The sequence below is a fragment of the Elephas maximus genome, chromosome 23 (assembly GCF_024166365.1).
Source record: "Elephas maximus indicus isolate mEleMax1 chromosome 23, mEleMax1 primary haplotype, whole genome shotgun sequence".
Taxonomy (NCBI): domain Eukaryota; kingdom Metazoa; phylum Chordata; class Mammalia; order Proboscidea; family Elephantidae; genus Elephas; species Elephas maximus.
In genome coordinates this window covers 59283024-59310947 of record NC_064841.1, presented here as the reverse complement: position 1 = coordinate 59310947, position 27924 = coordinate 59283024, and the positions used below count along the sequence as shown (strand labels likewise).

Sequence of the window (27924 nt, the reverse complement as noted above, 5' to 3'; positions counted from 1 at the left end):
GTGCCCCTTCCCTTGAAAATGATGTGGTGTTGATTTCACGCAGAAAGCGCCGTAATTAAAGACATCCTGCAGTCTTCCCAGCCCCTCTCCTCCACATACTTTCCTTCCTCCCAGGACGTTCCTGTGCATAAACCCCTCCCTCCCACGAGACACCGAGAGTTCAGACCCGGGGCAAGCTCTGAGCAGTTCTGGGCTCTGGTGCAAGTATGGGTTCTATAAAAAGACATTAAAAAAACAAGGAGCAATGTTGCCATTTTGCCTTTAATGGAAAAGTGGCTAGCAGAGTAAAAAAAAAAAAAAACTCTACCTAACGTTCAGAAATACACATACACATTTGAAAACCCATAATGTCTTTATAAAAATAAACTCTGAGGATGTGATTAAAAGGAGGAGCCCCAGTCTTTCTAGCTGCACAGACGCATCATAAAAAGGCGCCAGGCCTGTGTGCGCCGGGTGAGTTTACCCCAGTGCCGAGGCAGAGGGGGACTTGACTTTGGACGACAGCGCCTGCTTGAAGCGCCTCTTCAGGTCCTGCATGTTGGGGGATCGCGGCCGGGGGATGATGGAGGACCGTCTCCTCTCGCCACCCAGGCTGTGCAGCTTGCTCACTTCTTTACAGAGGTGCTGAAACACATCGCAAACGTCATCGTAGTTCTCACTGGTGGAAATTTCCAGGAACAGGCTGCCCAGCTCATTGGCTAGCTGGAGGCCGTCATGTGTCTGCACCTGCCGGGCATGCAGCAGGTCCCCCTTGTTGCCCACGATGATGACAGGGGCCCTGGAGTCAGGGTGGACCTTCCGGATGTGCTGGTACAGGGGCCGGATGGACTGGTAGCTGTCGTAGTCTGTGATGGAGTAGACCAACAGGAAGCCCTCTGCCCACTGCACATACCTGGACAGAGAGTCCACCACCTGGATGAGGCTGTCTTGCACCTGAAACAGATCAGAAGGAGCCTGGATCAAGGAAGCCCTCAGTGGGGGAGAGCTCCAAATAACCTCAAAGTAACCCTGGAAGAAACTTTTGAAAAAGAAATCACTTAGATACAGCTTTCAGATTCTACCCAGCTTCTGCAGAGGGAGGCTTTTCATCTGGAAAGAACAGGTTCTCAGGCACATTGCTGGCCTAGCTGATTTTATTAGTTGTGACCAATGCATTATTTTTAAATCCCTTTCTTGGCAGGCAGTCTGCAGTGAACTGTGGCTGAGTGCAGAATGAGTTCCATGAGACCTTCCAAACCAGAAGGGCTCGAATTTTAGGGAAACAACTCATAATAAACAAAACTTGGAAAAGAAGCCAAGATAAACATCCATTCCCAAACTCATTAAGATATTTTTAGCATGCTCTTCTTGAGAACAAATCCTCCTTTCTGTTCTTGCCCAAGACCTTCCTTCCCTAGAAGCGACAGCAATTAGTGACCTCTTAAACATGCTGCATTCCTGAATGCTTGCCAGGGAGTTATCTGGGTGCAATGGGGGCTTGAGGGAACAGCCAGTGACAGAAGCGCTTCAGCAGTGTTTGCCTGGGGCACACTCCTTCTCCAGTACCCCCATCTACCCCACCCCACCCCACCTCACCCCATCTACCCCACCCCACCTCACCCCATCCTCACCCCCGTTCATTTCTAATGGCTCAGTGGCCCAGCATTGAAAGAAGTGGTGAGACCCAGCCTACCAGCAATGCCTCCTCCAGGGTTGCAAGGGGACTTTAAGCCTGTCTCCCTACTGAGGTGGCTGCCAGGAGGAAGCTGTCTCTAACCACCCTCCTTGGAAGGTCTCTATCACCCCAAATCCCTGGCCCCACCTGTGCACAATTTCCCTCATGCACATAGATGCACTGCACGTTTGGACATCCTGCTCGTGCATGGAGACCAGGGCAGGCATCCCGGCATCCGACCGTGCTCATCTGCTCTGGATGGTCTGGGTGGGCTCAGCTGTTTGCTGGCAACCCCGCAGCCCTTACCTGAAGGCACCCCGGGGTGTCCTGGATTTGCAGGGATAGCTGATCTCCTTCAACATAGACGAGCCGGGAATACAGCTTGCCTGGAGAATGCAGGAAGGAGAGTTTGCTTTTAAATTCTTGCACTCTAATCAGGGGGAAAAACAACCAACCACAGAACATGCAAGCCATAAACGCAGGAAGAATGAATTGATTCTAACCTGTATTAGGTTCATAATCGCCGATGAATCTCTTGGTCAGGAAGCGCACAATCATTGCTGAAAAGGAAACAGGAAAATCAACTGGAGTTGCAGAACCTACGGCTCTCGCCAGATGGACGGTCAACCCGGGGAATCCGGGGGAGAAGGATGGGTCGAAGACCCATCCTAAGCCTCTGCAGACCACAAGCGCGTCGGTTTCGGCCTCGGCGCCGGCTTTTGTGGTGGGGTATAATAAAATTACACCCGCACCATCCCTTTTCTCAAACAGGTGCTCCTGACCCCAGAAAGAGATGCTCCAAGGAAGCAGCGCCGGGGAGCCAGGAGACGGGATTACTGGGGGGATCTATCGAGCGCGCAAGCTCCCAGGTTCCTCCTCTCTCCGCTTGCCCTCCTCCCTCCTCCAGGCGCTCTGGGTCTCCCAGGAGAAGCCCGCGGCTGGGGGGCCGGGACTGGGGTGTGAAGCCCCCTCGCTCGGTCCCCGGCCCGGCCCCGCGCGCACTCACCGCTCTTGCCCACGCGGCCAGAGCCCAGCACGGCCAGTTTGATATCCTTGGGCAGGTGGCAGTCCGAGGAGGCCTCCGGGATGGGCGCCAGCAGAAAGTTCCCGGACATGCTGGGCAGCCTCATGGAGCGCGGCCGGCGGAGAGCAGGCAGCACCGTGCAGGGCGCGCAGCCGGCGCCGAGCGCTCCCCGACGCGCAGACCCGTCCGGGGCGGGAGAGCCGCCGGCTGCGGCCTCGCCTCCCGAAGGTCCGGCTGGGGAGCAGCGAGCCAGGAAGGAGTCCGTGGAGACCGCGGTTGGCGAAGCCGGCCGGGCTGGTGGCTTTTAAAGGGCTACGCGCGCCGGGAGAGCAGCACCGCCCCGAGCTCCGCCCCTTCCCCGAGCCTGCGGGAGGGGGCGGAGCAGGGCGGAAACGGGAGACCAGGGAGAGGGTCGCCGCGGGCGTGCGCTGCGCTCGCCGCTTGACGCGGTTTGTTCTCTGCCTGCGGCGCGCGGTAGCTTCTCTGCAGAGCGCTCTCGGGAACCCATGGACTGGAGGGGGCGCCGCAGCAGGGACCTGCGCAGCACCGGCGCCCCCGGACCCTGGGAATGTGTCACCGTCCAGAGAACGCACCAGAGACCTGTCGTCCAGGCTCTGCCTGCACAGCGACCCTGCCCAGCCCAGCTGGCCCCTTACTTCGCAGGGGCGAGTCTAGGTCACTAGATCAGAGGGCGAACTGGAGATCGGAGGATGAGAGGAAGAGGAAAAAGTGCAATCAGTCTGACCTTTTGTTTGCAACAAAGCGAAGGACAGGTTCCTGTCGAATGTTTTTATTTTCAAAAACTAGTGAGAAATGACATTAATAGGGAAAAAAAGAGAGAGGAGAAAGGAAACCCTATGTTAACATCAAGCGAAGTTAATGGAGTCACTGTAACCTCGCTGCCGGTACGTGAAGCCCCCTGCGGGCAGTTGTTTTCAGCTCAGCATCAAAATACACCCCCTTCTGTACTGAATTGACTCATGAGTGCACACTCAATGAGCGTTCCCTCCGCTGGCGGCTGGGCTCTGGACTAGCTCTCAATCATTAATACTGCCTTGGGCACTTGACTTCATTATTCAAGTATTTACTTCTAGGCAGGCGGTAGAGCTTAGGGAGGGGGAAGTGGGAAGAGGACACCCTGGTCCTTGAGTTTCACCCTTGAGATTTCATCCTTGTACATTAGAGGGCCTTCATCCATTTGGCCTCCTGTATTCCAGCCTCGTATATTCAGTTGCCTATTAGACATGCTCCACCTTACCTCTTTATCCTTTCTCTAACCCTTTCTCTCTAACTTGTTATCTGTTAACTTTTGCTGCATGACAACAATCACTTATAACTGCTTGAAAGTCTATAGGCTGGTATCCTAATCTAAGCCAGGCTCAGCTGATCTTGGCTGGGCTCTTTCATGCATGTGCCGAGATCTGGCAAGTCCACTGGGCACTGGCTGGTCTAGGATGTCCTTACTCTCTGGCATCTCATGGTCTGGCAGCAGGCTGGCTATCAGCTAAGAGACAGCAGTGGCTGAGTCATCCAGCAGGCTGGCCAGGGCTTGTTATGGTGGCTGAGCAGGGTTCAAAGGGAGTGATGGAAGTGGACAAGGCCTCTTGAGACCTGGCTCAGAAGTGGAGCCCCATCACTTCTGCTGTAGTCTCTTGGCCAAAGCAAGTCACAGGCCCAGCCCAAAATCAAGGGGTAGGGAATGCTCCACCCCATTGTAGAAGGAGCTGCAAAGCCATATTTGAAAGGACTGGGATACAGAGAAGGGTAGAGAATTGGATCCATTTTTGCAGTCTACCACACTTATTACTATGTCTCTATCCACAGTAGTTCAAGCCAGCAACCTGTGTCAACCTGGACTCCAACCTCTGTTACTTCCACATCAATTAAGCACCAAGTTCTATCATTTCTACTCCCTACATTTCTTGGTGCCTCCTCCTCTCCATCCCTCCTGCTCTCATCACTCCTCCACTGGATCTCTAGCACAGCCTTCTGGCATTTCTCCACTCTCTGGGCTGTAGTCATCCTTCAGAAATACAAATCTAGTCATACCTGTCCCTGGCTTGAAATGCTGCTTTTTTTTTTTTTTTCCCTAAAATAAAAGAATGACATACCTACAGAAGAGGGTACAAATCCTAAGTATAGAGTTCAATGAATTTTCCCAAATGGACACACCCATATATCCAGGCACCCAGCTCAAGACACAGAGCATCACCAGGACTTCAGAAGTTCCCTCTAGTCACTGCTCTCCCCCAGAATAAGTACTATGCCAATTTATAACACCATGAATGAGGCTTTGCCTACTTTTGTACTTTATGTAAATGGTATCATATAGCATTGCTACCTATTTCCTCCAGAGGTGCTTTTCAAAGTGCAGTCCTCCAATCACTGGGGTGATATTAAAAAATTGATATTCCTAGGCCTAATCCAGACCCACTGTGTCAAAAATATCTAGAGATGGCCAGAAATCTGGGGGAAAAAAAGGTCCCCAGTTTGAGTACTGTGATAGCAAGGTACACAAGGTCCAGCATAAGCTACCTTATCAGTCTCTTCTCTCCATTCTTCCCTCCTGGCCAACATACCCAACACTGCAGCGTATTCCTCCAAGCCTCTGGGTCCTTATGTGATTTGCTCCTATACCACTGCAAGAAAATATTTGTAGACATACTCGTTTTATTACACCGATGGGGCAGGGGGTGAACTCATCCAAATTACTATCACTCACAAATAATCTTTTAAAATTTTGCTGTGTATTTTTCCATGCGAATGACGCAGTTCGAGTTGTCACACTGTTTTAGAAATGTCTGACTTTTCCCCATTGAATTGTGAGCTCCTGAACTTTCAGTTTCCTGTCAGGTGTACAAAGAGCTTGGAAGTCATCACTTCCATCCTCACAACAATAAAGAAACTGAAGAACTAAAAACCAACAAGTCTTCTTAGATTCGTCGAGAATTGAGGTCATGGAGCAAACCACCCTGAAAACTGGACATACAGACAGATACAGAGAATCACAGCATACCAGGAACAGCCATCCTAGCTGGACCCAACATCAGGTAGGAACTCTTAAAAAATAATTGACTAATTGCTGGAGACTGAGCATGACTAGCTTGAGAGATAAAAAGGAGGCCCAGCCTTATGAGGACCCCATACTTTCATGAGTTGTACCTCCAGTAGCCCTACCAGCTTCTCACTGTGAAGATCAGAGAAAACTCCACTCCTCTTTCCAGCAAGCAAAGGGGAAAAGTAACTCTTCTGAAACATACCTAGAGCACTCTGTTCTCCTTACCCCCCATTCCCGCCAAGGGAAACTATTTTACCAGAACGTAACTGATGTGGGGGAAGGGAAATACCCAACTTCAGCCCCTGTCTTACCTAAAGGTTAAAAAAAATAATAAAAGAAAGCTGAGAAGCACTCGTGAAGGTCCAGCAGCACAACTTGCTTAAAGACTCAGAGTAATGATAGGATCCTTGCTTAAAGACTCAGAGTAATGATAGGATCATGGAATGTTTCCCCTCCTCCCACATGTTACATCACATCAATAGGACTTCTGTATATTGATGGGGAATGGGAGGGGGTACAGCTGAAGAGAGCTGCAATGCTCAGACCCTATTTAAGGAGTCATTAGAGAAACCCAAAGAAAACAGAGGATACAAAATCAAGGACACAGGAAATTTTAGCCTCTTACACTTACTGCTACAGCAAACAGCAGACAAATCCTAACTCCTAGCCAGATACACATAAAGCCTCACATCAAAGGCCTGCTTAACTCAGTTGCTCTTACCTGCTTAACTCAGTTCCTCTTACCTAACACACCATGCCCAGCTTTCAACAAAAATTACAAGGCATGTAAAAACGCTAAAAAGCACACTCTTAAAAGACAGAGCAAGCATCAGAACCAGGCAGATATGGCAGAGATTTTGGAATGATCACACCAGGAATTTAAAATAACTATATGCTAAGGGCTCTAATAGGAAAAAGTGGACAACATGCAAGAAGAGATGAGTAATGTGGGCAGAAAGACAGAAACTCTTGGGAAAAAAAAAATACTAGAAACCAATAATACTGTAGCAGAAATTAAGAATTGTTCATGGGCTTATTAGACTGAACAAGCCTGAGGAGAGAATGAGTTTGAAGATATGTCAACAGAAACTTCCCAAACTGAAAAGCAAAGAATAATGGGCGGGGGGGGGGGGGGGCGGAATATTCAAGAACTGTGGGACAACTGAAAAAGGTGTAACAGACACATAATGGAAGTACCAAAGGAAAAGAAACAGAAGAAATATTTGAAGTAATAATGGCTGAGATTTTTCCAAAATTACTGACAGACACTAAGCCACAGATCCAGGAAACTCAGAGAACACAAAGGAGGACAAACACCAAAAAATCTACACCTAGGCTTATTGTATTCAAAATGCAGATAACCAAAGACAAAGAGAAAATCTTCAAAGAAGCCCCCCCCACAAAAATATATATATATATATATATATATATACCTATAGAACAAGGATAAGAATTAAAACAGACTCTTTCCAGAAACCATTCAAGCAAGAAGAGAGTGGAGTGAAATATTTAAAGTGTTGAAAGAAATAAAAGCCCAGCCTTGAATTCTGTGTCCAGTGAAATTATCCTTCAAAGGTGAGGAATACTTTCACAGACAAACAAAACTTGAAGGAATTTATCTCAAGTAGACCTGCCCTGCAAGAAATGTTTAAAAACTCTTCAGTGAGAAGGAAAATGATACAGGTCAGAGACTTGGATCTGTATAAAGAAATGAGGTGCAGTGAATTACTTAATATGGCCCTTCTAGCCATAGTCTTTGTAACTCCCACCAAATGACTGGGTGGGGCTATACAAATGAGGTGCTTATGGCCTACCAAGGGGATTGGATAGCTTGCTAATAATGTAAATAAGGTGCATAGCACCTTGTGGAGATGGAACCATGCAGATAAGGTGTGTGGAACCCTAACAAGGGGATTGGTCAGTTTTGCCATCCCACTAGGCTTAAATGGAGACACAGTGAGAGAGATAGGGGAGCTGAAACACAGAAGACAGAGAGAGGTAGCAGAACTAGTACAGAGAGAAAGAGCTGCAACACTGGAGGGAGCAGTGAGAAGCAGCACAGAGAAACAGAGGCAGCAGAACCAGAAGACTGGCTGAAGACCAGCAAGAGATGGTGCAGTGGGTTTCCCAGACCACAGAGCAAGAAAGTTGAGTGACTGCAGGCAGGAGGCTTGCTGACAGAGTAGGGTGCTTCCAGGCACTTGGAAGAGCTAGGTTTGCTGACCCACAGAGTTAGAACTGAGCGCCTTCAGGCCACGGCTTACTGGCAGAGCAAGGTGCCTCTGGGCACTTATCAGTAGAGCTAAAAAAGCTTTTAACACTTGGCTGAGCAGGGCAGAGACCAGGCTGAGGGCCAGAGAGATCTGCCTGCAGCATGGCTGAGAAGAGGCTGTCCTGATGGAAGAACTGTATCCTAAGCATTCCTGAACCTGAACTGTAACCTGTTACTTTCCTAATAAGCCCCATAAGTATGAGTATGGTCTGTGAGTTTGCAACAAATTATGAAACCCAGCAGAGAAGTAGAAGGTACTGTGGGAGGGATGGTTGGTGCCAGATTTGGTAAAAAGGTTGGAGAGAGGAGGTATGTCTGACCTTTGCCTCAGAGGAATCAGTCTTGGGCTGTTGATGTTGATTCTCTTTCCCTCTTGAAAAGTTAGAGCAAGTCAGACACCTCCATGCCATTTTTACAAGAAAGGAAGAGCAGTCAAGAGGAATAAGTGAAGGTAAAATAAAATCTCATTTTTCTTATTTAAACAGATAAGTTTGTTTAAAGTAGCAATAGCAACTATAAAGTGGGTGATTATGGATAAATGAAATGTACAACAGTGTTATGGCTTGAATTGTGTCCCATCGAAATGCGTATCAACTTGGCTAGGCCATGATTCTCTGTATTGTGTGCTTGTGCGCCATTATGTGATCTGAGTAATTATTCTATGTGTTGTAAATCCTAACCTCTATGATGTTAATGAGGCAGGACACAATCTACAGGATTAGGTTGCATCTTGAATCAATCCCTTCTGAGATATAAAAGAGAGAAGTAAGCAAGAGAGGGACCTCATTACCACCAAGGAAGAAGAGCCAGGAGTGGAGCAAATATTTTCGACCCAGGGTTCCTCACTGAGAAGCACCTAGGCCAGGGAAGATTGATGAAAGGACCTTCCCCCAGAGCCTACAGAGAGAGAAAGCCTTCCCCTGGAGCTGGAACCCTGAATTTGGACTTTTACCCTCCTAGACTGTGACAGAATAAATTTCTCTTTGTTAAAGCTATCCACTTGTGGTACTTGTTATAGCGGCACTAGATAACTAAGACAAACTGCAGTGTTATAAAGGATGAGAAGGAGGAACTGGGAATATTCTAAGATACGTGTAACTACTCATGAAGTTGCATACTGTTATCTGAAAGCAGATGTAGATTAGTTCTAAATGTATACTGCAAACTCCAGGGGAACCACTAACAATTTTTTTTTAAGAAGTATAATTGATAGTTTGAGAGGAGAGAAAATGGACTCATATAAAAGGCAAAAAAAAAAAAAATGGATGGCAAAAAAGAAAACAAAGCTCAAGGGCAACAAATAGAAAACAGTTACAAATGTGGCAGATCTAATCCAGCTGTATCAATAAACCCTGGTGGCCTAGTAGTTAAGAGGTAAGGCTGCTAACCAGAAGGTCAGCAGTTCGAAGCCACCAGGCGCTCCTTGGAAACTCTATGGGGCAGTTCTACTCTGTCCTATAGGGTAACTATGAGTCAGAATTGACTTGACAGCAACAAGTTTTTTGGGTTTTTTTTTTTTAATCAATAACAACTTTAAATGTGATATGAGTGATCTAAATACACTAATTAAAAGACAAACTATCAGAGTGGTTAAAAAAAACAAGACTCAACTATATGTTATCTACAAGGCCCACTCTAAAGACTCAGGTTAAAAGTAAAGGAATGGGGATAGATGTACCATCCTAACAGTAATCAAAAGTATTTGGAGAGGCAATATTAATGTCAAATGAAGCAGTTTTCAGAGCAAGGAAAATTATCAGGGATAAAGAGGTTACATCACATAATGATAAAACGGTCACTTCTCCAAGAAACAATCCTGAATGCGTATATACCTAATAACAGAATGTCAAAAATACGTGAGGCAAAAATGGATAGAACTCCAAGGAGAAACAGAGAATCTCACTGTTATAGCTGGCGACTTCAACACCCTGCTACCAGTAATTGACAGATTCAGAAGGCACAAAATCAGCCAGGACACAGCTGAATTAAACAGCACCATCAATCAACTGAGCCTAACTGACATTTGTAACAACAGAATACCCATTCTGCTCAAGCACACATGGAACATTCACCAAGAGAGACCACATTCTGGGCCATAAAACATACCCTAAAATTTTTTAAAAGGATAGAAAACAGACAGAGTGTGCTCTCAGACTATATTATGGATTGAATTATGTCCCCCCAAAATGTGTATCAACTTGGCTAGGCCATGATTCCCAGTATTGTGTGATTGTCAACTGATCTTTGGCAAAGGAAGAAAAGCAATTCAATAGAGAAATTATCATTTTTTCAACAAATAGTGCTGGAACAACTGGACATCCACATTTAAAAAAAAATGAATCTAGACAATGAATCACAGGCCTAAATCTTAAATGCTCAACTATAAAACTTCTAGAAGGTAACATAAGAGAAAATCTAGGCGATCTTGGGTTTGACAATGAGTTTTTAGATACAACACCAAAAACACGACCCATGAAAGAAAAACTTGGTAGGTTGGCCTTCATTAAAATTTAAAACTTCTGCTCTGTGAAAGACACTGTTAAGAGACTGAAAAAACAAGTCAAAGACAAGGATAAAATATTTGTAAAACACACATCTGATAAAGGACTTATATTCAAGATATACAAAGAACTCTTCAAACTTCACAACAGCAACACAAACGATCCAATTTAAAACGGGCAAAAGATCTAAACAGACACCTTACCAAAGGAGATATATAGATGGCAAATCCGCATATGGAAAGATGCTCAACATCATAAGCCATTAAGGAATTGCAAATTAAAACAACAATGAAATACCACTACACACTCCTATTGGAACGGCTAAAATCCAAACACTGACAACAACAAAAGCTGACGAGGACAAGGAGTAACAGGAACTCTCACTCATTGCTGGTCAGAATGCAAAATGGTACAGCCACTTTGGACGGCAGCCTGGTAGTTTCTTACAAAGCTAAATATAGGCAGGCTTACCATCTGATCCACTTATAGGTATATACCCAAATAAGTTGAAAAGTTATGTCTACACGAAAACCTGTACACAAATGTTTATAGCAACTTTATACATAATTGCCAAAAACTGGAAGCAACCAAGATGTCCTTCAGTATGTGAAGGATAAGCGAACTGTGGTGCATCGTACAATGGAATATAATTCAGAGATAAAAAGAAATGAGCTATCAGGCTACAAAAAGACACAGACAAAACTTAAATGCATATTGCTAAATCAAAGAGGCCAGTCTAAAAAAGTTACATACTCATATAGTTCCAACTATTTAAGATTCTGAAAAAGGCAAAGCTATAGAGACAGTAAAAAGATCAGCAGTTTCTAGGAGTTCAAGAAGAGAGGAGGGATGAATAGGTGAACAAGCATAGGGTATGTTAAAGTGTACAAGACAAAGCATGAACCCTAATTTACACTATGGACTTTACTTATTAATAAGACTATCAATTGCAACAAATGTGCCACAGTAATGCAAGACGTTACTAACAGGAGAACCTGTATGCAGGGGAGAAAGGGGGCATATAGGAACTCTCTGTACTTTCTGCACAATTTTTCTATAAACCTGTAATTGCTCTAAAAAAATTAAGCATACCTTTAAAAAGACCCCAAAATATGCTAATACGTATGACGTATGAAAAATTGTGAGTTCCTGAAGGGACCATGCTTTACTTATCTTGGTATCTCCGGTTCCCGGTACAGCCCCTGGCTCATAATTAGTACGTAAAAAGTATTTCTCACAAAATGAATTGGAGGGAGCAATGAGTTTTTAGATACAACACCAAAAACATGACCCATAAAAGAAAATTTTAATAAGTTGGACTTCATTAAAATTAAAAACTTTCACTCTGTGAAAGACATTGTTGAGACTGAAAAAACAAGCCACTGACAGGGATAAAATATTTTCAAAACACACGTCTGATAAAGGGCTTGCATACAAGATAAACAACTCTTCAAACTCCACAAGAACACAAACAATCCAATTTAAAATGTGCTAAAAATTTGGACACTGGAAACAGAATCAGTTATGAAGCTGTTGAAGCAATGTGTGAGGGGTAAAGTGTTGAAGGCCCAACAAATGAAGGGACTGTGGGAAATGAACCGGTACACGGGGTCCATTTTTGCCATCTACCACACTAATTATTATGCCTCCATCCACCCCGTAGTTCAAGCCTGTGTCAGCCTTGACTCCTGTTATCAACTTTGACTCCAACCACACTTACCTCCATTTCAGTTAATCGCCAAGTTCTATCATCTCTACTCCCTAAACTTCTTGGCATCTTCTTTTCCATCCCTTCTGTTCTCATCAGTTCTCAGTGAATAATCCTGAGGTGGACTAGGAATAGATGGTGACTCAGTTTACCTGTTAACTCTCTTGAAGAAGCTTTCTTTGAGCACCATTGCTGCCACCAACCTCTATGTCCCAGTTACTCTCAGGACATGGTTGGCAGTGCTGATCTCGACCATCATTACTTACTGCTATTTGTTTCCTATCTGTTTCCGTGAGGGAGGGATGCTTCTTGTCTCTAGTACCTAGCACATAGTGTTACCTGGGACATACAAGGCCCTTAATGTTTGTTCAGTGATTGACTTTCTGAATGGTGTCTTCACTGTATATACTGGAAAGGAGAAAAGTCATGTGTGTGACCATTGTCCCAATAGCTTGGTTTTGAGAACAAATTATTTTTAGGAGAAAACGTCCTGAGATGAACTGCCATGTTTCAGTTGGACTGACTTGTCTGTTCACAAGGTAATCCCCTTCAATTTAACTGGGAAGACTTGAAGCAGGGCATCTCCTTCTCTGACAGGAGAGAAGGCCCATAAAGACAATCACTGTCTACCGATCAACTGTGAATCTATTAGGTTCCAGAGACTGTTGAGCAGTTCAGTGATGGGGTCTGGGTTAACGTTTCTCAGATTCTCTTGGCCTCCTGGATACCACGTAGCTTCTGCAGCACCAAACGTCAAGTCTTTGCCCAAACAGGATGGGATTTTTTTTTTTTTTAATTGTCCTCTAGTTTACAGTATAAGGTTCTCATTAAACAATAATATTGTTTTGTGACACAGTTTGCCAACCCTGTGATATGTCAACACTCTCCCCTTCTTGACCTTGGGTTCACCATTTCCATTCATCCAGCTTTTTCTTGCCTTATCTTTGCCCCTGGGCTGGTGTGCCCATTTAGTCTCCTATACGTGGTTGAGCTACGAGTATTGTTTTATGGGCCTGTCTAATCTTTGGCTAAAGGGTGAACCTCAGAAGTGACTTCAGTCTGAGTTAAAATGGTGTCCAAGGGCCATACTCTCAGCATTTCTCCAGTCTCTGTCAGACCAGTAAGTCTGGTCTTTTTCTGTCAGAATTTTGTTCCACATTTATGTCCAGCTCAGTCTCGGACCCTCTATTGTGATCCCTTCTCAGAGCAATAGGTGGTGATAGCCTGGCACCATCCAGTTGAGCTGGACTCAATCTGGTAGAGGTTGTGGTAGTTGTGGTCCATTAGCCCTTTGGACTAATCTTCCCCTTGTGTCTATGGTTTTCTTCATTCTCCCTTGCTCCAGACAGGGTGGAACCAGTGGAGTATCCTAGATGGCCACTCACAAGCTTTTAAGACCTGAGACACTACTCACTAAAGTAGGTGTAGAACATTTTCTTTATAAACTATATTATGCCAATTAAGCTAGATGTCCCCCAAGAACATGGTGAAGGGAAGGGTTCCTGTCTCTTTTTATTATGAAATAAAATAATTCTCAAAAGAACCTGGAAGACTTATTGGTGAAAACTGGGAAGCTGGGCAAGAGGTTATCCAAGTCTCTAGCAAAGAGGGCTGGGACTGCCATTAGACCATCATGATTCCTCCCCTGGGGCTGGACACACTGCTGCCTCATTCACTATCAAGAAATAGAAGAGGGAATGACTGTTGGGCAGTTCCTAATGGGATCTGCCATAAATATCCTTCACTTTCCTGAAGTTAAAATGCAAAACTTTCAAGGCAAAAGACAGCTTTCCTGGTTGAATCCTGAGCTTATCTCTTCACCTTATTTCCTGTTTTAAATTCTCTGTCAGGAAAAAGATAATTTTTGTTTAAGGTCACCCAGTAAAGAAGATTCTTAAGACTGTTCTCTGCCCAGTGATAATTATGTTCCATTTTGCATTTACATTGCACCTTTGCTCAAAAGAGCTCAAAATGTTATTCCATTCTCCTTGGAAAGGCTCATTGCAATTACAAATACACAAAATAATCCATGACCTTTTCATGCAGACAATAAGCTACTGAACTGGGGAATTATAAATAGTCTGCCTAAATTGTAGCTGTTTGTGTTCCGCTATTTCATTTTGGATTTCTTTGTGTCCAGAGTTATGTAAAATTGTGGTGCAACCAATGTAACAGGCATGCTGAAGTGGTTTTAAAAAGATAATAGAAGTATGTAGGCAGATACACAAATCTGTGGGTGTTTAGAATGACTTGAAGGGCAGAATTTGGTAATACGCAAATACCAGACTTAGTAATTTATTAACCCTTCACCAACCAAATAAGCTTGAATTCCAGCCCTCAGGCAAAATTTTGCCAAGGGTCCTTGTTATTGACTAATTGTTCCCACCTAATCCTAACCCCTCTGTGGATGTGATCCTGTTTGGAAAGAGGGTTTTGTTACGTTAATTAGACCATACCCAAGTAGGGTGGTCCTAAACCTCAACAGTTGAGTTATAAAAACAGGAGATTAGACACAGAGACAAGCAAACACTGGAGAAGACAGCCACCACGTGAGGATCGTCTACCAGGAACATCAAGGTACACCCAAGACTACCTACAAGGAAGGTATCACGGCCAAGGCTGACTTAGACTTCTAGCCTCCAGAACTGAGAGAAAATAAACTTCTTTAAAGTCTCCCGCTTATGTTTGTGTTACAGCAGCACTAGGAAGCTAAGACAGTCCTCCTGTAGTAGCGAACGTCCCCATCACTACCACCCTTACCCAAAAGCAACTGCCTTTACTGTATACCTTAAATCCTTTTTAGCTTACTGGAGCCTCAGACTATCTTTGAAGTACTCTCTCCCCAGAGTAGAGATCATGCTTCACCCCTCTACTAGCTCCCTACTTTATTTCAATTTAAGACAAAATTATTGAAAATCTATTTTCTGCAAGGCTCTAAGTGCTGGAACAGAACACAAAGAACAGCAGCGGTATCAAACATTTACAGAGTGTCTCAAGTGGCAGGCACATGCTGATGACTGGGAGGACAACAAAGTATAAGACATTCCTGCATGTCTTCGGACATCTCCCCATCCAGTGGTAAAATTCAATGACCATTTATAAGTGACTGTTGAGTTTACTGGTCAAGATGGCCTTAACAGGGCCCTTAGCATGATGAACAACTTCAGACAGTCTTCTTTCTGACTACCTCTTGACCCTCTCACCCTGGTCCTTACAGAATTCAGCTGGCCCTAACAATAAACTCAGGAATAAATCAATGTGTCTGACACAAGGCACTCTGCTCCACCTGCCCATTAATGTCCTCCAGTACTTTTCCACTAGCTCACCTTAGCCCTGAAATCCCTACCACCCTTTGTTTCAGCAAGGTTCACACTTGGTTGTGGTCTCTCCGTTACTGTCATAGCCTTGAACAGTCATCCTTGGCTGTTTAGCATTGTCTAGAGCAATTTTCTTTGACAATACCAAAAAAATGTCTTAAACATCTTGTTACTTAGTCCTGTGATTAGTATCTGTTTTACCATTTCATAGATAAAATTGGTAAAAATACTGAGGTCCAGATAAATTCAGTAACTTATCAAAGAGCCATTCAGTAGTGGAGACCCCAACCCCTCCGATTTCAAATCTTGGCCACTTCCCACCAGTGAGCAGAGTAGGATGGGCAACCTGACATGTAAATAGAAGGACAAAGCAGGTTAAGTTGTAAGCTGCAACAACGCTGCAACCAGAGAATAAAATCTAACTGGAGGTATCCCTGGGTGACACAGTGGTTAAGAGCTATGGCTGCTAACCTAAAAAGTTGGCAGTTTGAATCCACCAGGCGCTCCATGGAAACCCTACAGCAGCAGTTTTACTCTGTCCTACAGGGTCGCTATGAGTCAGAATTCACTCAATGGCAACACGTTTTGTTGTTTTTTGGAGGTATCAGGGAAAGCCACAGGGAGAAATACACTCATCTCCAAGCACCGGTATTTGATAGGGAGAGTAACAAGGGGAGGTTGGCATACCGAGTTGAGGAAATAGCATGAGCCAAAACATGAAGGTAGAAGTATATGGCAAGTTTGGGTAACTATGAGCAGCTTCAAAATGAGAAGGATGTGGTGTGTGACCAAAAAGGCTAATGACCAGACTGTAGATGGCAACGAATGCCATGCTAAGGAATTTATTTTGGAAGCTACGGGAAGCCACTGAACTGCTTTTGAGGGCAAACCATTGCTGTCAAGTGGATTCTGACTTGTAGTGACCCTATAGGACAGAGTAGAACTGCCCCGTAGAGTTTCCAAGGCTGTAATCTTTACAGAAGCAGACTGCCACATTTTTCTCCCAGAGTGACTGGTGGGTTCAAACCGCTGACCTTCAGCCGACAGCTTAACCACTGTGTCACCAGGGCACCACTGAGGACGGTAAAAATAGAAAAAAAAAATAGAAAAAAAAAAATTTTTTTTTTTTTTAGAACCTACTAAATGCAGGGGCATACAAAGAACAGGATATAGTGCCTTGTCTCAATTATCTTAAAACTTAGTCATCTCCCATGTGCAATTTATCTAGTTGGAACTTCCCCTCCTCATTCATGAGAAGGAAAAAGTTCAATCGCCATCTTTACTTGAGCTAAGCCATCATCTCATTCTATGCACAGTAGAGTATCCCATCACATTTCCTCTCCAATCCAAATGATTTCCATAAATCCTTATCTTGCTGGAAGTGTCTGCACATTTTCTCTGCACCTCTCCCATTAGGGGATTTGCAAAATGGCCTGTCAATCTGCTCTTCACCACACTCTTGCTCTTTGAAAAGAATCAATACAGAACCTCAGGCTGCTTATTCGCTCTGTATACATTTTCCATCTCAGCAGTTACAGCTGCAGATGCCGCTTCCGTTATTATTCATAACCTAGCTACTTGTCGAACAGATTCTGTGAAGGTTTCTTCCGGAGGGGGGAGGGGAGTTGAGGATGAAGCAACAAATGATAAACATTCATATTCCAAATGAATAGAACTCAGCTTTAAATTCTCCCATGCTCAAAAAAGAAACATACCTTGCTTACATTTTTAGCAATTTTTATTGCTAAATTTTAGCAACTGCTTATATATTTTTATATTTTAGCATTTCCTTCCACCCAAGTAGAGGAAATGCTAATACTATACTAATTGGAATATGGAAGCACCATGAATCTGGGTTTTGGGGGGCCACAATATTTGAAGGAAAATTTCAAGAAAGTGATATATTTTATCCAACCGTTGGAATTGGGCTCAACTGAATAAAAACAGAAGGCCTTAGAACATACCTGGCTAGATTAGCAACCAGAATTACAAGTTAAAAGGGCCACACAGCTTCATTTGAGAATTTATTAACTCAAAACAGGGTAGAATGTTTTAGAATTAGAATGTTTTTATTCATTTTCATCAATAAGTGTGATAAAAAATAGCATTGTATACTGAGGGATTAATTTGTAAGTTCACAGTCTGTCATGGTTGCTCACTAAAATGGCCTACATTTCAGGGCAGTCATATAATTTTACCAGCCTACTCAAAGCTCAGAGATTTCAACTGAATTCATCTCTCCACTAACATTAGCTTACAAGTTGATCTGTATAGTACTCGCAGTACACCTAAACGGAGACGCCAGAGTTGGACATACACAACTGGACCTTCAGAGAAACGAAGCACTGAAATCTGAGTATAAAAAAATGCCTACACACAGGAATGGCTTCCAACCAGTGATTCTCAAACTTGAGCAAGCATCTCAATTACTCCAAGGGCATGTTAAAACGGAACACTGGGCCTCAACCCCAGAATTTGATTCAGTACAGCTGGAGGCTTCCATCATTTATTCATTTTTAACAAATTCCCAGATGATGCTGAGAACCACTGGTTTAGATCACTCAAGAAACACCTTATGCATAAGCGAGCCAGATGCAGAACATCAAGTAGGAGCCAGAATGGGGGGGAGGGGCGGGCGGCAGCGGGTAGATGAACCTGGGCTAAGTACCATGGCAGAAGCCTCTGGAAAGAAAAAAAAAAAAAAGCCAAATATTAGGGACACAGAAACTAAATTCAAAGGTCTCTGAATTTCTTAGTTTCCAAGTTTGTTAGTTTCATCAGTGGTGGCAACAGAAGCCAGGTTTGCAGTGGGAAACTAGGAGCTTTAGCTATTAAGAGGAGGAAGGCAGGGGAAGCAGGGTTGGTTACTTTGTTGGTTTTGGCAAGTGTGTAGGCTGAAGGCAAGGAAACCAGCGGAAAGGGTCAAAGACAAAAAACCAGGAATAACCAGTAAAACAAGATGAGAACACAAACAAGAGCACTGTATCAACTTGCCCCTCTTTTCCTTTTACACCTCTTGGCACCTTATTTTGTTAGAACTCCTACACTGTCTTATAACCTTAAGGAACAGGGATTTATAGTTTGTCTCCTTCCCTCGTAGTTGGTTGCCATCACATTGGCCACAGACTCATGACAATCTCACGTACAAGAGAATAAACATGTTGCCTGGTCTTGCGCCATGCACCAATGACCAAATATAGGGCTGTTTTGAGTTTCTACTGGCTGATTTTCAAAAGCTGACCACTAGGCCTTCTTCCTAGTCTTAGTCTGGAGGCTCTGTTGAAACCTGCTCTGCATCAATAGCAACATGCAAGCCTCCAAGGGAGCTGGTAGCTGCACATGAGGTTCACTGGCTGGGAACTGAACCAGATCTCTTGAATGGACGGCTTCTACTGCTGAACCAATGCCCCCTCCACAGTAGTTACCAGTAAATATAACTTGAAACGTGGTTTGAATACTCAAATATGCTATAAGCATAGCACTTTATATGCTTCCCCACATTTATAAATGACATACACTTCCAGTAAGTACCCTTTAATTCTCCATGGCAACAACAGTACTTAATGTATACCAGTACCCTAATAACCATCCCACTTAATTACAGAAAACTGAAGGCCACTAATAGTTACTTTTAATCTACCCAGAGCACTTACCAAATAAGAATACATTAATAATTAGCGTTTTGTCAAACTGAGTCTAACAGGAGGGGGAGAGCACTCTTATTAACATAATTAGGAACACAATGGAAAAAGTATCATCTGAGATGGGAGCATCAAAAGAGGTTATGGTGAGCCTGTGCAGAATCTCAGTTAAAACAGACTGGGGCATGATCAAGGATTATGGGTAGAACAAGGAGTTGAGAAATGGATTTGATTCATGATAAGAGGCAGGGAGTGAATGGTTTCAAGGACATAGGCTAGGGCTCGGTAACAATCAATCTTAAAATTAGGTAAACGTGCACGCGATTGGAGAAAAGTTTCCATTTCAAATACTGAAGGAGGCTAGAACAGGATATGCTCAATTCCCTTTTGGACACTCTGAATTTGAGATACCTTTCTGTCACATCCAGGTGCAAGTATCAACTGAACAACCTCAATGTGCTACAACCATACAAAGTAGTGCACTGTTCCCATTAATCAACGAGGAATTAAACACTAGTGATTAAGACCCAATCATGGTGCCAGACTATTTGAATTTTTAACACGTACCACCTGCAACTCTGGACAAGTTACTCAACCGTTGTCTGTTTCCTTTTATGTAAACAGGCAAAATAGTACTTCAGGAGCCCCGGTGGCACCATGCTAACTGGAAGGTTGGTGGTTCAAACTAGTGAGCTATTGCTTCTATAAAGATTAGTCAAGAAAACTCTATGGGGCAGTTCTACTGTGTCTTATGGGGTTGCTGAGTCAGAATCGACTCAACAGCACCCAACAACGTAACAGTACCTTTTCCCAAACTTTTGGTGTAATGTAAAATGCTTAGAATGTCACATGGTTTATATGAATTGCTTTATAAATATTTGCCCTTGGTAAAACACATTCTAGTTTCAAATTACCATAAGCACTATTCTCTGAACTGATTCATGAAAGGTCCGTGCAATCTGGAACTAGTATAACTCACAAATAACGGGACACTTTATATATACAATCTATTTTTAAGTAATAGGCTTTAAAGGCAAGATCCTGATCCTTAAAATCCAACTACTGATGATACAATCATGAGTAATAAACATTCCCTGAGCTTAACTGTAATGCAACAGGTAATCTGCCATTCATCTTTGCAAATTCTTGTTTTTTTCACAGTGATTTAGAGGAATCATGTCAAATTAATATATCTTATAAATAACATTCAGCAGTTTCCTAAGGTCTAATCGAGTTATATTCCTTGTTAAACAATAAACCACCTTGTATTTTTCATCAAGGACTAAATTCTAATAGAAAAGGCACTTACTACTCAGCAAATTAGGAAACAAAGAGTGCTTTAAATACTACAAAATCAGAGACCTAGCATTTTGGCATTGCAGGCATCTTTATTGTACATCTGTTAGGCCATGAATTCATAGGGAATAGGTTCCAGCAGCTCAGGCTCCTTTCCGTTGGTTCTCACAAAGTGTGCCTCTCGGGGTGGAGCAGGCTAAAAAAAAAAAAAAGAACAATCACATAAAGTAGTGTAACACAGCTGTAAAATGCTCTCAAAACCAATGAAACATATACTCAATTCTTAAATCTTTAAAAAAAAAAAAAAAGCATCGCTGAGCAACAAGTTCAATGTCCCCCCAAAACTAATCCCAAAAAAGCCCCTGTCGAACACTCACCTGGCGTTTCAGTTGAACCCAGGTACCTTTCTCTTTGGCTTCCTTCTTTTTCTGATCATTTTCCTTCACGCGTTTCAAGAAACTATCTCGGCTCTTAGAGTGCTTAATGTGCTCAACACGCACATTAATTCTCTTCGCAAGAATCTTGCCCCTGGAAAGAGCAAAAATTCTTATAAATGTTTCATCTTAAAAATACAACCTCCAGTGGGATGCAGACCCCAAATTCTCGTAAAAAGACCAGACTTAATGGTCTGAGACCAGAAGGACCCCAGAGGTCATGGTCCCCAGACCGTCCGTTAGCCCAGGATAGGAGCCATTCCCAAAGCCAACTCTTCAGACAGGGATTGGGCTGAACTATGGGATAGAAAATGATACTGGTGAAGAGTGAGCTTCTTGGATCAATTAAACACATGAGACTATGTGGGCAGCTCCTGTCTGGAAGGGAGATGAGGGGGCAAAGGGGGTCAGAAGCTGGCTGAAAGGACACGAAAACAGGGAGTGGATGGAAGGAGTGTGCTGTCCCATTAGGGGGAAAGCAACTAGGAGTATATAGCAAGGTGTATATAAATTTTTGTATGACAAACTGACTCGATTTGTAAATTTTCACTTGAAGCAAAATAAAAATATATATACACATATAAAAAACCCAAATTTAGAAAACATTTTTGGCAGTTCCACTTATTAAATAAACCATTAAACCTTTTTATTAATTTTACTGGAAGAAGACTTGAGGCAAACATCCACTCTTAAGCTCTCTTCTACTGAGGACAGACCCCGAAATACAAAGGAATTTAACCAAAACCAGATGACTCAAACTTACTTCTTAAACTGCTTTTTATACTCTGAAAACTAGAACTGTTTAAAACCAAATTGCATAAGCGGTAAAACCTTCTAGTAAGTCTATTTCAACTTGTTTCCTCTGACAGGATACAAGACAAACACCTAGTTTGCCTGAGTTTTAAAAGGATATTTCCTTTACCCCACTTGAATGACCAATAAAGACATAAGTCCAATTGGCAAAGTGAAAAGCGGGTATGAGGGAATATTAATTAACCACAAAGAACTATGACATTACATACTTAACTTGTTTGTTCACAATAATGCCAACAGCATGCTGGGTAACATTGTAGACTCTCCCAGTTTTGCCATGGTAACATTTGTGGGGCATTCCTTTTTGAACAGTGCCCGTTCCCTGTGAGAAAGAGAAAAATGTTATACCACCAGTTTCTCCTTCCTTTCCACCCTGGACTTTCAAGTAACCAAGATATTCTAAGACTTTTTTTCCCTTTTTAAATGACAACTCAAGAGCTTTCAGAGCCGGTGAAATGTGTTTTTCACATTGCTTCAAAGCAATCAAAAAGACAATCATCATCAAGCTCTAGAGTGCCAGGGAATGTAAATACCGGTCACAAAAGAGCAGAGTTCACCTGCATTTTTACAATCATAATCTCCATCTTCAACAATAATTAAAGTCTGCACTATTCCTTTTTTTTAGATTAAATCCAGCTTTAGTGTTATAGTCCCAATTTTATTATTTACCTTGATGTCTACAATATCACCCTTCTTGTAGATTCGCATGTATGTGGCCAAAGGAACAACGCCTGCAAAATATTTTGTTAGTCACTATCAAGACAAAGAAAAGCCCAGAGTTTTTTTTTTTTTAAAAATACAGTTTTGACAGGTAAATTTTAAACTTCTGCTAGTGGAAAATTTATAAGTAAAATCAATCAACTAAATCACAAATTCTCTTCAAACCAAAGTTTAATCATGTGCCAATATTTAGTTAAGAAACTACTATACAAAAGTCATGCCTTTATTACAAAGTAAGTTAGGTAGATGCTGGTTATGTGATACCATTTTTTAAGAATGCGTTGTACAAGTCATGCTAATAAAATAAAAACGTATGCCACATTTTCTCTCAAGGAGGGCAAACCTTACCATGTTTTCTAAAAGGCCTAGAGAACATATAGCGGGTGCCTCTTCTCTTTCCCTTTGTGTTCGTCATTTTGGCGAATTACTGAAACCAGAAAGTACAAGAAATTTAAATAAACCTCAAAATTAAGATTTGCTCTTCTATACAAAAAGCCTGTAATTTCAGATGGTTGCATTTTATCAGTTAATGTTAGATTAAACTATTAGGGAACAATCTAAAAAGCTGGATCACCAGGCATTATTTCTTTAAAAGGGCAAAAATTTTCATTTTGTCTTTTAAAAAGATCAAGTAAGGTCTTTGCCAAAAATGCTTAAGTTCTTAGCATTAAAATATATTTACTCATGTTTCCATTCCTTCCTTTCTACTAGAAAAGTTATCACCCTCTAATATTGAATATGCCATGGACTGCCAGAAGAATGAACAGGTCTGTCTTGGAAGAAGTAATGCCAGAATGCTCCTTAGGAGCAAGGACAGCGAGACCTCATCTCACAAACTTTGGACATGTTACCAAGAGGGACCAGTCACTGGAGAAGGACATCATGCATACAGAAGGGGGCAAAAAAGAGGAAGACTCTCACCAAGACGGACTGACAAAGTGGCTACAACAACGGGCTCAACATAAGAGCTGTGAGGCTGGCGCGGGACTGGGTACTGTTTCGTTCTGTCGTACATACGAGTAGCATGAGTTGTTAACAGACTCGACGACACCTAACAACAAGGCTGGGACTATTTCATCCATTTATGAAAGCAGGCAAGAAAACTAACAGTTTTCCAGAGGAGGATACAGGCTTGTAAACATTAACTGATTTATGTAAGTTAAACTCCTAAGTAGCGAAACGGGAAACTAGAACCCAAACCAGTACAATTTCCCTATTAGAACATAAAAATACAAGAGGGCCTCTTCCACACTGTATCTGTAGAGCCCAGGCTAGTGTATCAAGGGCACTGGAGTCACAAAAATGATAATTCCTACTTACAGGGCATGACAAAACTCGGCCTTCCAATTTTCACATGCTGTATCAAACCCCTTTACTCAGCCACCTCATTTTGTGATACCTAACTCACCTCATACTTCCAATTACTTGATAACTTACTTACGAGGAAACGTACACAGGATAGGAGGGGAAAGAACAGGCTGTATAACCACTGCCTCCAATTTGACACAGGCTCTGCCACTTACTTGCAGGGCAGAGCCCATCTTTAACCCTCATCCTCACCGAAAAGCATGAAGAATCGAACTTTTCACTTTGTTCCCCAAGGGCTGAAGTGCCATTTCTAGCAGTAACTTGCACCACAAGACAAAATGAGTGAAGCTTATTCAATGACAGTGTCACATCAACTGGCCTCTTAATTTAAAACTCCTTGATCTTGAAAAATGACTCTACCAAAACACCTTTTCCATATAGATTGTGTGACAATGAGACAGAAGACTACTACACCCAAAACATAGCTCAATGCATCCTTTACTTGAAAAACAAAAAGGTAACGAAGTGCGTGCCAAGTGCCTTCTTCTAATTCTCAGAAACTCTTCTTTATAAACGAGCAAATATCCTCTGTGATTTAAGTCACTGTGGAATCAAAAAGCGGCAGAAATAGGTCTGACTCCGGAGTCCACGCTCCTTCCACGGGATCCAACTTCCCTTAAGAAATCCATCCTACGTCGCGACTTAATACACGTAATACCGGATTTTTCGAAACAATACTTAACGTTCAAGTTACCAATGTTCTACTGCAACCTCCAGTCTGAAAACCAGTAACCTGAGAAAAGATGTTCAACTCTACTAGCTAGCTGTTAATACCCACAAGAGACACAAAAAGATGCAAATCTGCAAATTGTGAGGTTAGCAAGTAACTTTTCCCCTACATTTCTAAATCAGACACCCAGGAATCCCTTCACTCAACACATTTAAAAAAAAACACTCAAACCGGCTGCTGTGGAGTCGATTCCTACTCCTAGCAACCCTACAGGACAGAGAACTGCTCCATAGGGTTTTCAAGGCTGTAATCTTTACAGGAAGCAGATCGCCACATGTTTGTCCCGTGCAGCGCGCGGCTACCTTTCCGTTAGCAGCCAAGGACTTAACCACGACGGCCCGAAACAGTACCTCCTCGGTGCATTTGCTGGTGTGGCTACCCAAAAATTCTTTCCCATTGTTTGCGGTCCGGGGTCAAAACGAAAAACACTCAGAAATCATTTCATGCATTAACGGTGAAGGTCTGGGACTCATTACACAGATCGACACAGTGGGCACCCACCGCTATCTCCAACCAGGAGCCCAGGCTTCCACACACGCCTAAATTTCAGTGGAGACTAAAACGGACATTGAGTCAAAACCCGTCCATACTCTCCCGAAGTCCCTGCCCGACAGGTTTACGTTTTAGAACAGAGACAAAACTGCTGCACTGAATGGGATTCAGAAGCCATCGTGCCATGCGGCAAGAGACTGAGAGATTCCGGGATTCCAGGACTGAATCCCTGAGTACACAGGAGACGAAGTCCTTTCCAAACTGACTCGAATCACCTCTCCACAGTCACTCGGCCTCGTCTTATTTCCCAAGACTGTCCCTCTACAGGGCTGCAGCATGGCAGTCCGGTCCTCAGTTCCTGGCCCGGGCCCGGGGCCCGCTGCTCCCAGAACGGGAGCTGGCTCCACCTGCCCACCCAGTAGGCCCCAGACAGACTAGACAGTCTCTTAGGAGTCCCGGTGCACGGCCTCCGCGGTACCACGCCTGGGGCTCAAGGCTGTAGAACCCGGAGCACCGGGAGCCACCCGGGAGCCCTACCTGCAAGATGGCGGCTCTGGCCGAAAGGAAGGAGGCGGGGCCGCGGCGCGAGACTTACAAGGGCCGGCGGGCTGCCCGCGGCGCTGCCTACATGAAACCCCAGCCCAAAGCTACTCTTTCCTGGGGAAGGGGATCGTTCCCGAGAACAAGAAAGGTCTGTGAGGATAGTTCTCCTTTCTTCCGAAAACGACATAATCAGCCAACGGTAGCTGACACTGGATCTTGTCAGACAGCCCGGAAAGGGGCCTTCAAGAGCATCAACAGGACGCGACCCCGAGCGTCGTGCCGTCCACCTGTGCGTCAGAGCCGACGCCGGAAGCAGGCTTGCGTCTGCGACGTTGGGCGAGAGGGAGAACATGAGCCTTTGGGCTCTGAGACTTTAAAAGTGCGCCTAACGTTTGTTTGCAAAAATGCTAACGTGAGTGCGGAAGTTAAGCCAAAATGAAGCAAGACTATTATCCAGTTTGTAAACCCTTTCAAGTATTCTTTCCTACGCGTCTATGCGTGTAAATTGTTACAACAGATTGGGCAAAATCTAGTCAATTGAAGGTTTCAAATACTAAGTCCCCGCATTCCACTCCTAAATTTATGCCATAAAGAAACTTTAACATGCGGGCAGGGATGTACATAGCAGCACTATGGGTAGAAGCAAAAAATTAAAAATGGCTCTAAAGTGAATCAAAAAATACATTATGGAATATTTATACAATGGAATATTATATGCTAGTAAAACAAGCTTGAACTCAGATGTATTATGATGAGGCCAAAAGAGCAAGTTGTAGAATACACTGAGGGGTCTCCCTCACCCTTGGTGGCCCTCTACTCCGCCAAACATGATGTCTTCCTCCTGTGATTGCTCCCTGCTGATGACCTGTCCAAAGCGAGTGAGCTGGGCAGTGTTGTGTTGTGATCTGTAATGTTTCCATGGACAAGTTTTCAGGAGTAGGTTGCCAGACCTTTCTTCCTAGTCTGTGTTAGTCTGGAAGCTCCACTGAAACTTGTCCACTATAGGTGACCCTGCTGGTATTTGAAATATCGCCGGTGTAGCTTCCAGCATCATCATAGCAACATGCAAGCCATCACACTACTGACAGGTGGTGAAATACATATAATAGATATATAATGCAATAATTTATATATCTAGTACTTTTAAACATGTAAAACAACATTATGTATACACATGTAATGAAAGTAGTTCAGCGATACAAGGGCATGAAAATCACCAAATTTAAAATAGTGATTATGTCTGATTGAAAAAAAAAAAAAAAAAAAAACCTGTTGCCGTCCAGTTGATTCCTACTCATAGTAACCCTATATGACGGAGTAGAGCTGCCCCATAGAGCTTCCAAGGAGCACTGATGGATTCAAACTCTCGACCTTTAGGTTAGCAACTGTAGCACTTTAACCACTGTACCATCAGGGCTTCCACAATTTCTGATAGAGAGGGAATTAGATAGAAAGAAGGATATATGGGAAGCCTTAACTGTTTGGCCATTATTTATTACGCTGGTTATTGGTCATATACCCTAACCCAGTTTCCCCTATTATTAATGTCTTACATTAGTGTGGTACATTTGTTACCATTAATGAATCCATATTGATACACTGTTGTTCACTAAAGCCTATAGTTTATTCTGATTTCCTTATTTTTTACCTAATGTCCTTTTTCTGATCCAGGATCCCACGCAGACACCACATTTCATTTTGTCTTCATGTCTCCTTAGACTCCTTTTTGCTGTGGCAGTTTCTCAGACTTCCCTTGTTTTTGATGTCCGCGACGGTTTTGAGGAGTATTGGTCAGGTATTTTGTAGGATGGCCCACTATTGGAATCTGTCTGATGTTTTTCTCATAACTGTATGTATTATTTTTATAATGCATTTTTAGAAATTGGCTAAACGACATAAAAATCTTAACTTACCTGGTTACATATAAATAATTGTTTTTTTATTTTTGTATTTCTTGAACTCACTCCTCTAGTGTGTCTGAAAGTTGTAATTTCTAGAAACTGCATCAGCTCCAGAATTTTGAATTTATACATCCCCCTCTGTGACCAGAGGAGCCCTGGAGCACAGTGGTTAAGCACTTGGCTGCTAACCAGAAAGTCGGTTGTTCAAACCCACCAGTGGCTCTGTGGGAGAAAGATGGGTGGCAGTCTGCTTCCATAAAGATTTACAGCATTGGAAATCTTGTGGGGCAGTTCTACTGTCGTATAGGGTCCCTGTGAGTCAGAATCCATTCGATGGCAATGGAGTTTTTGGTTTTCTGTGAGTAGTCTCTGGCCCTTATGCTCACTTGCTGAGGAACCTAAGGATGAATAAATACTCAGTCATCGCTGATTCCTTCCATACATTGACTTCT

The 27924-nt window shown here is 43.2% G+C and overlaps 2 protein-coding genes and 2 non-coding genes across 4 annotated transcripts; all 4 read right to left on the bottom strand.

Moving 5' to 3' along the window:
* Positions 1 to 265: 265 nt before the first annotated feature.
* RASL11A (RAS like family 11 member A) lies at positions 266 to 2971 on the bottom strand. Its single transcript, XM_049867888.1, has 4 exons — positions 2661 to 2971; positions 2158 to 2214; positions 1961 to 2040; positions 266 to 933 (listed from the first exon to the last, which is right to left on the bottom strand). The coding sequence occupies exons 1-4, from the start codon at positions 2782 to 2784 to the stop codon at positions 460 to 462; spliced, it is 735 nt and encodes a 244-aa protein (XP_049723845.1). The 5' UTR covers positions 2785 to 2971; the 3' UTR covers positions 266 to 459.
* Positions 2972 to 18024: 15053 nt separating this feature from the next.
* On the bottom strand, positions 18025 to 25602 carry RPL21 (ribosomal protein L21). The gene is made up of 7 exons (XM_049867890.1): positions 25566 to 25602; positions 22787 to 22865; positions 22388 to 22449; positions 21928 to 22040; positions 20849 to 20999; positions 20538 to 20667; positions 18025 to 18216 (listed from the first exon to the last, which is right to left on the bottom strand). The coding sequence occupies exons 2-6, from the start codon at positions 22851 to 22853 to the stop codon at positions 20578 to 20580; spliced, it is 483 nt and encodes a 160-aa protein (XP_049723847.1). The 5' UTR covers positions 22854 to 22865; positions 25566 to 25602; the 3' UTR covers positions 18025 to 18216; positions 20538 to 20577.
* On the bottom strand, positions 21757 to 21883 carry LOC126066643 (small nucleolar RNA SNORA27). Its single transcript, XR_007515221.1, has one exon. It is a non-coding gene; the product is annotated as a small nucleolar RNA SNORA27 (small nucleolar RNA).
* Positions 22155 to 22226, bottom strand: LOC126066641 (small nucleolar RNA SNORD102). Its single transcript, XR_007515219.1, has one exon. It is a non-coding gene; the product is annotated as a small nucleolar RNA SNORD102 (small nucleolar RNA).
* Positions 25603 to 27924: the final 2322 nt, after the last annotated feature.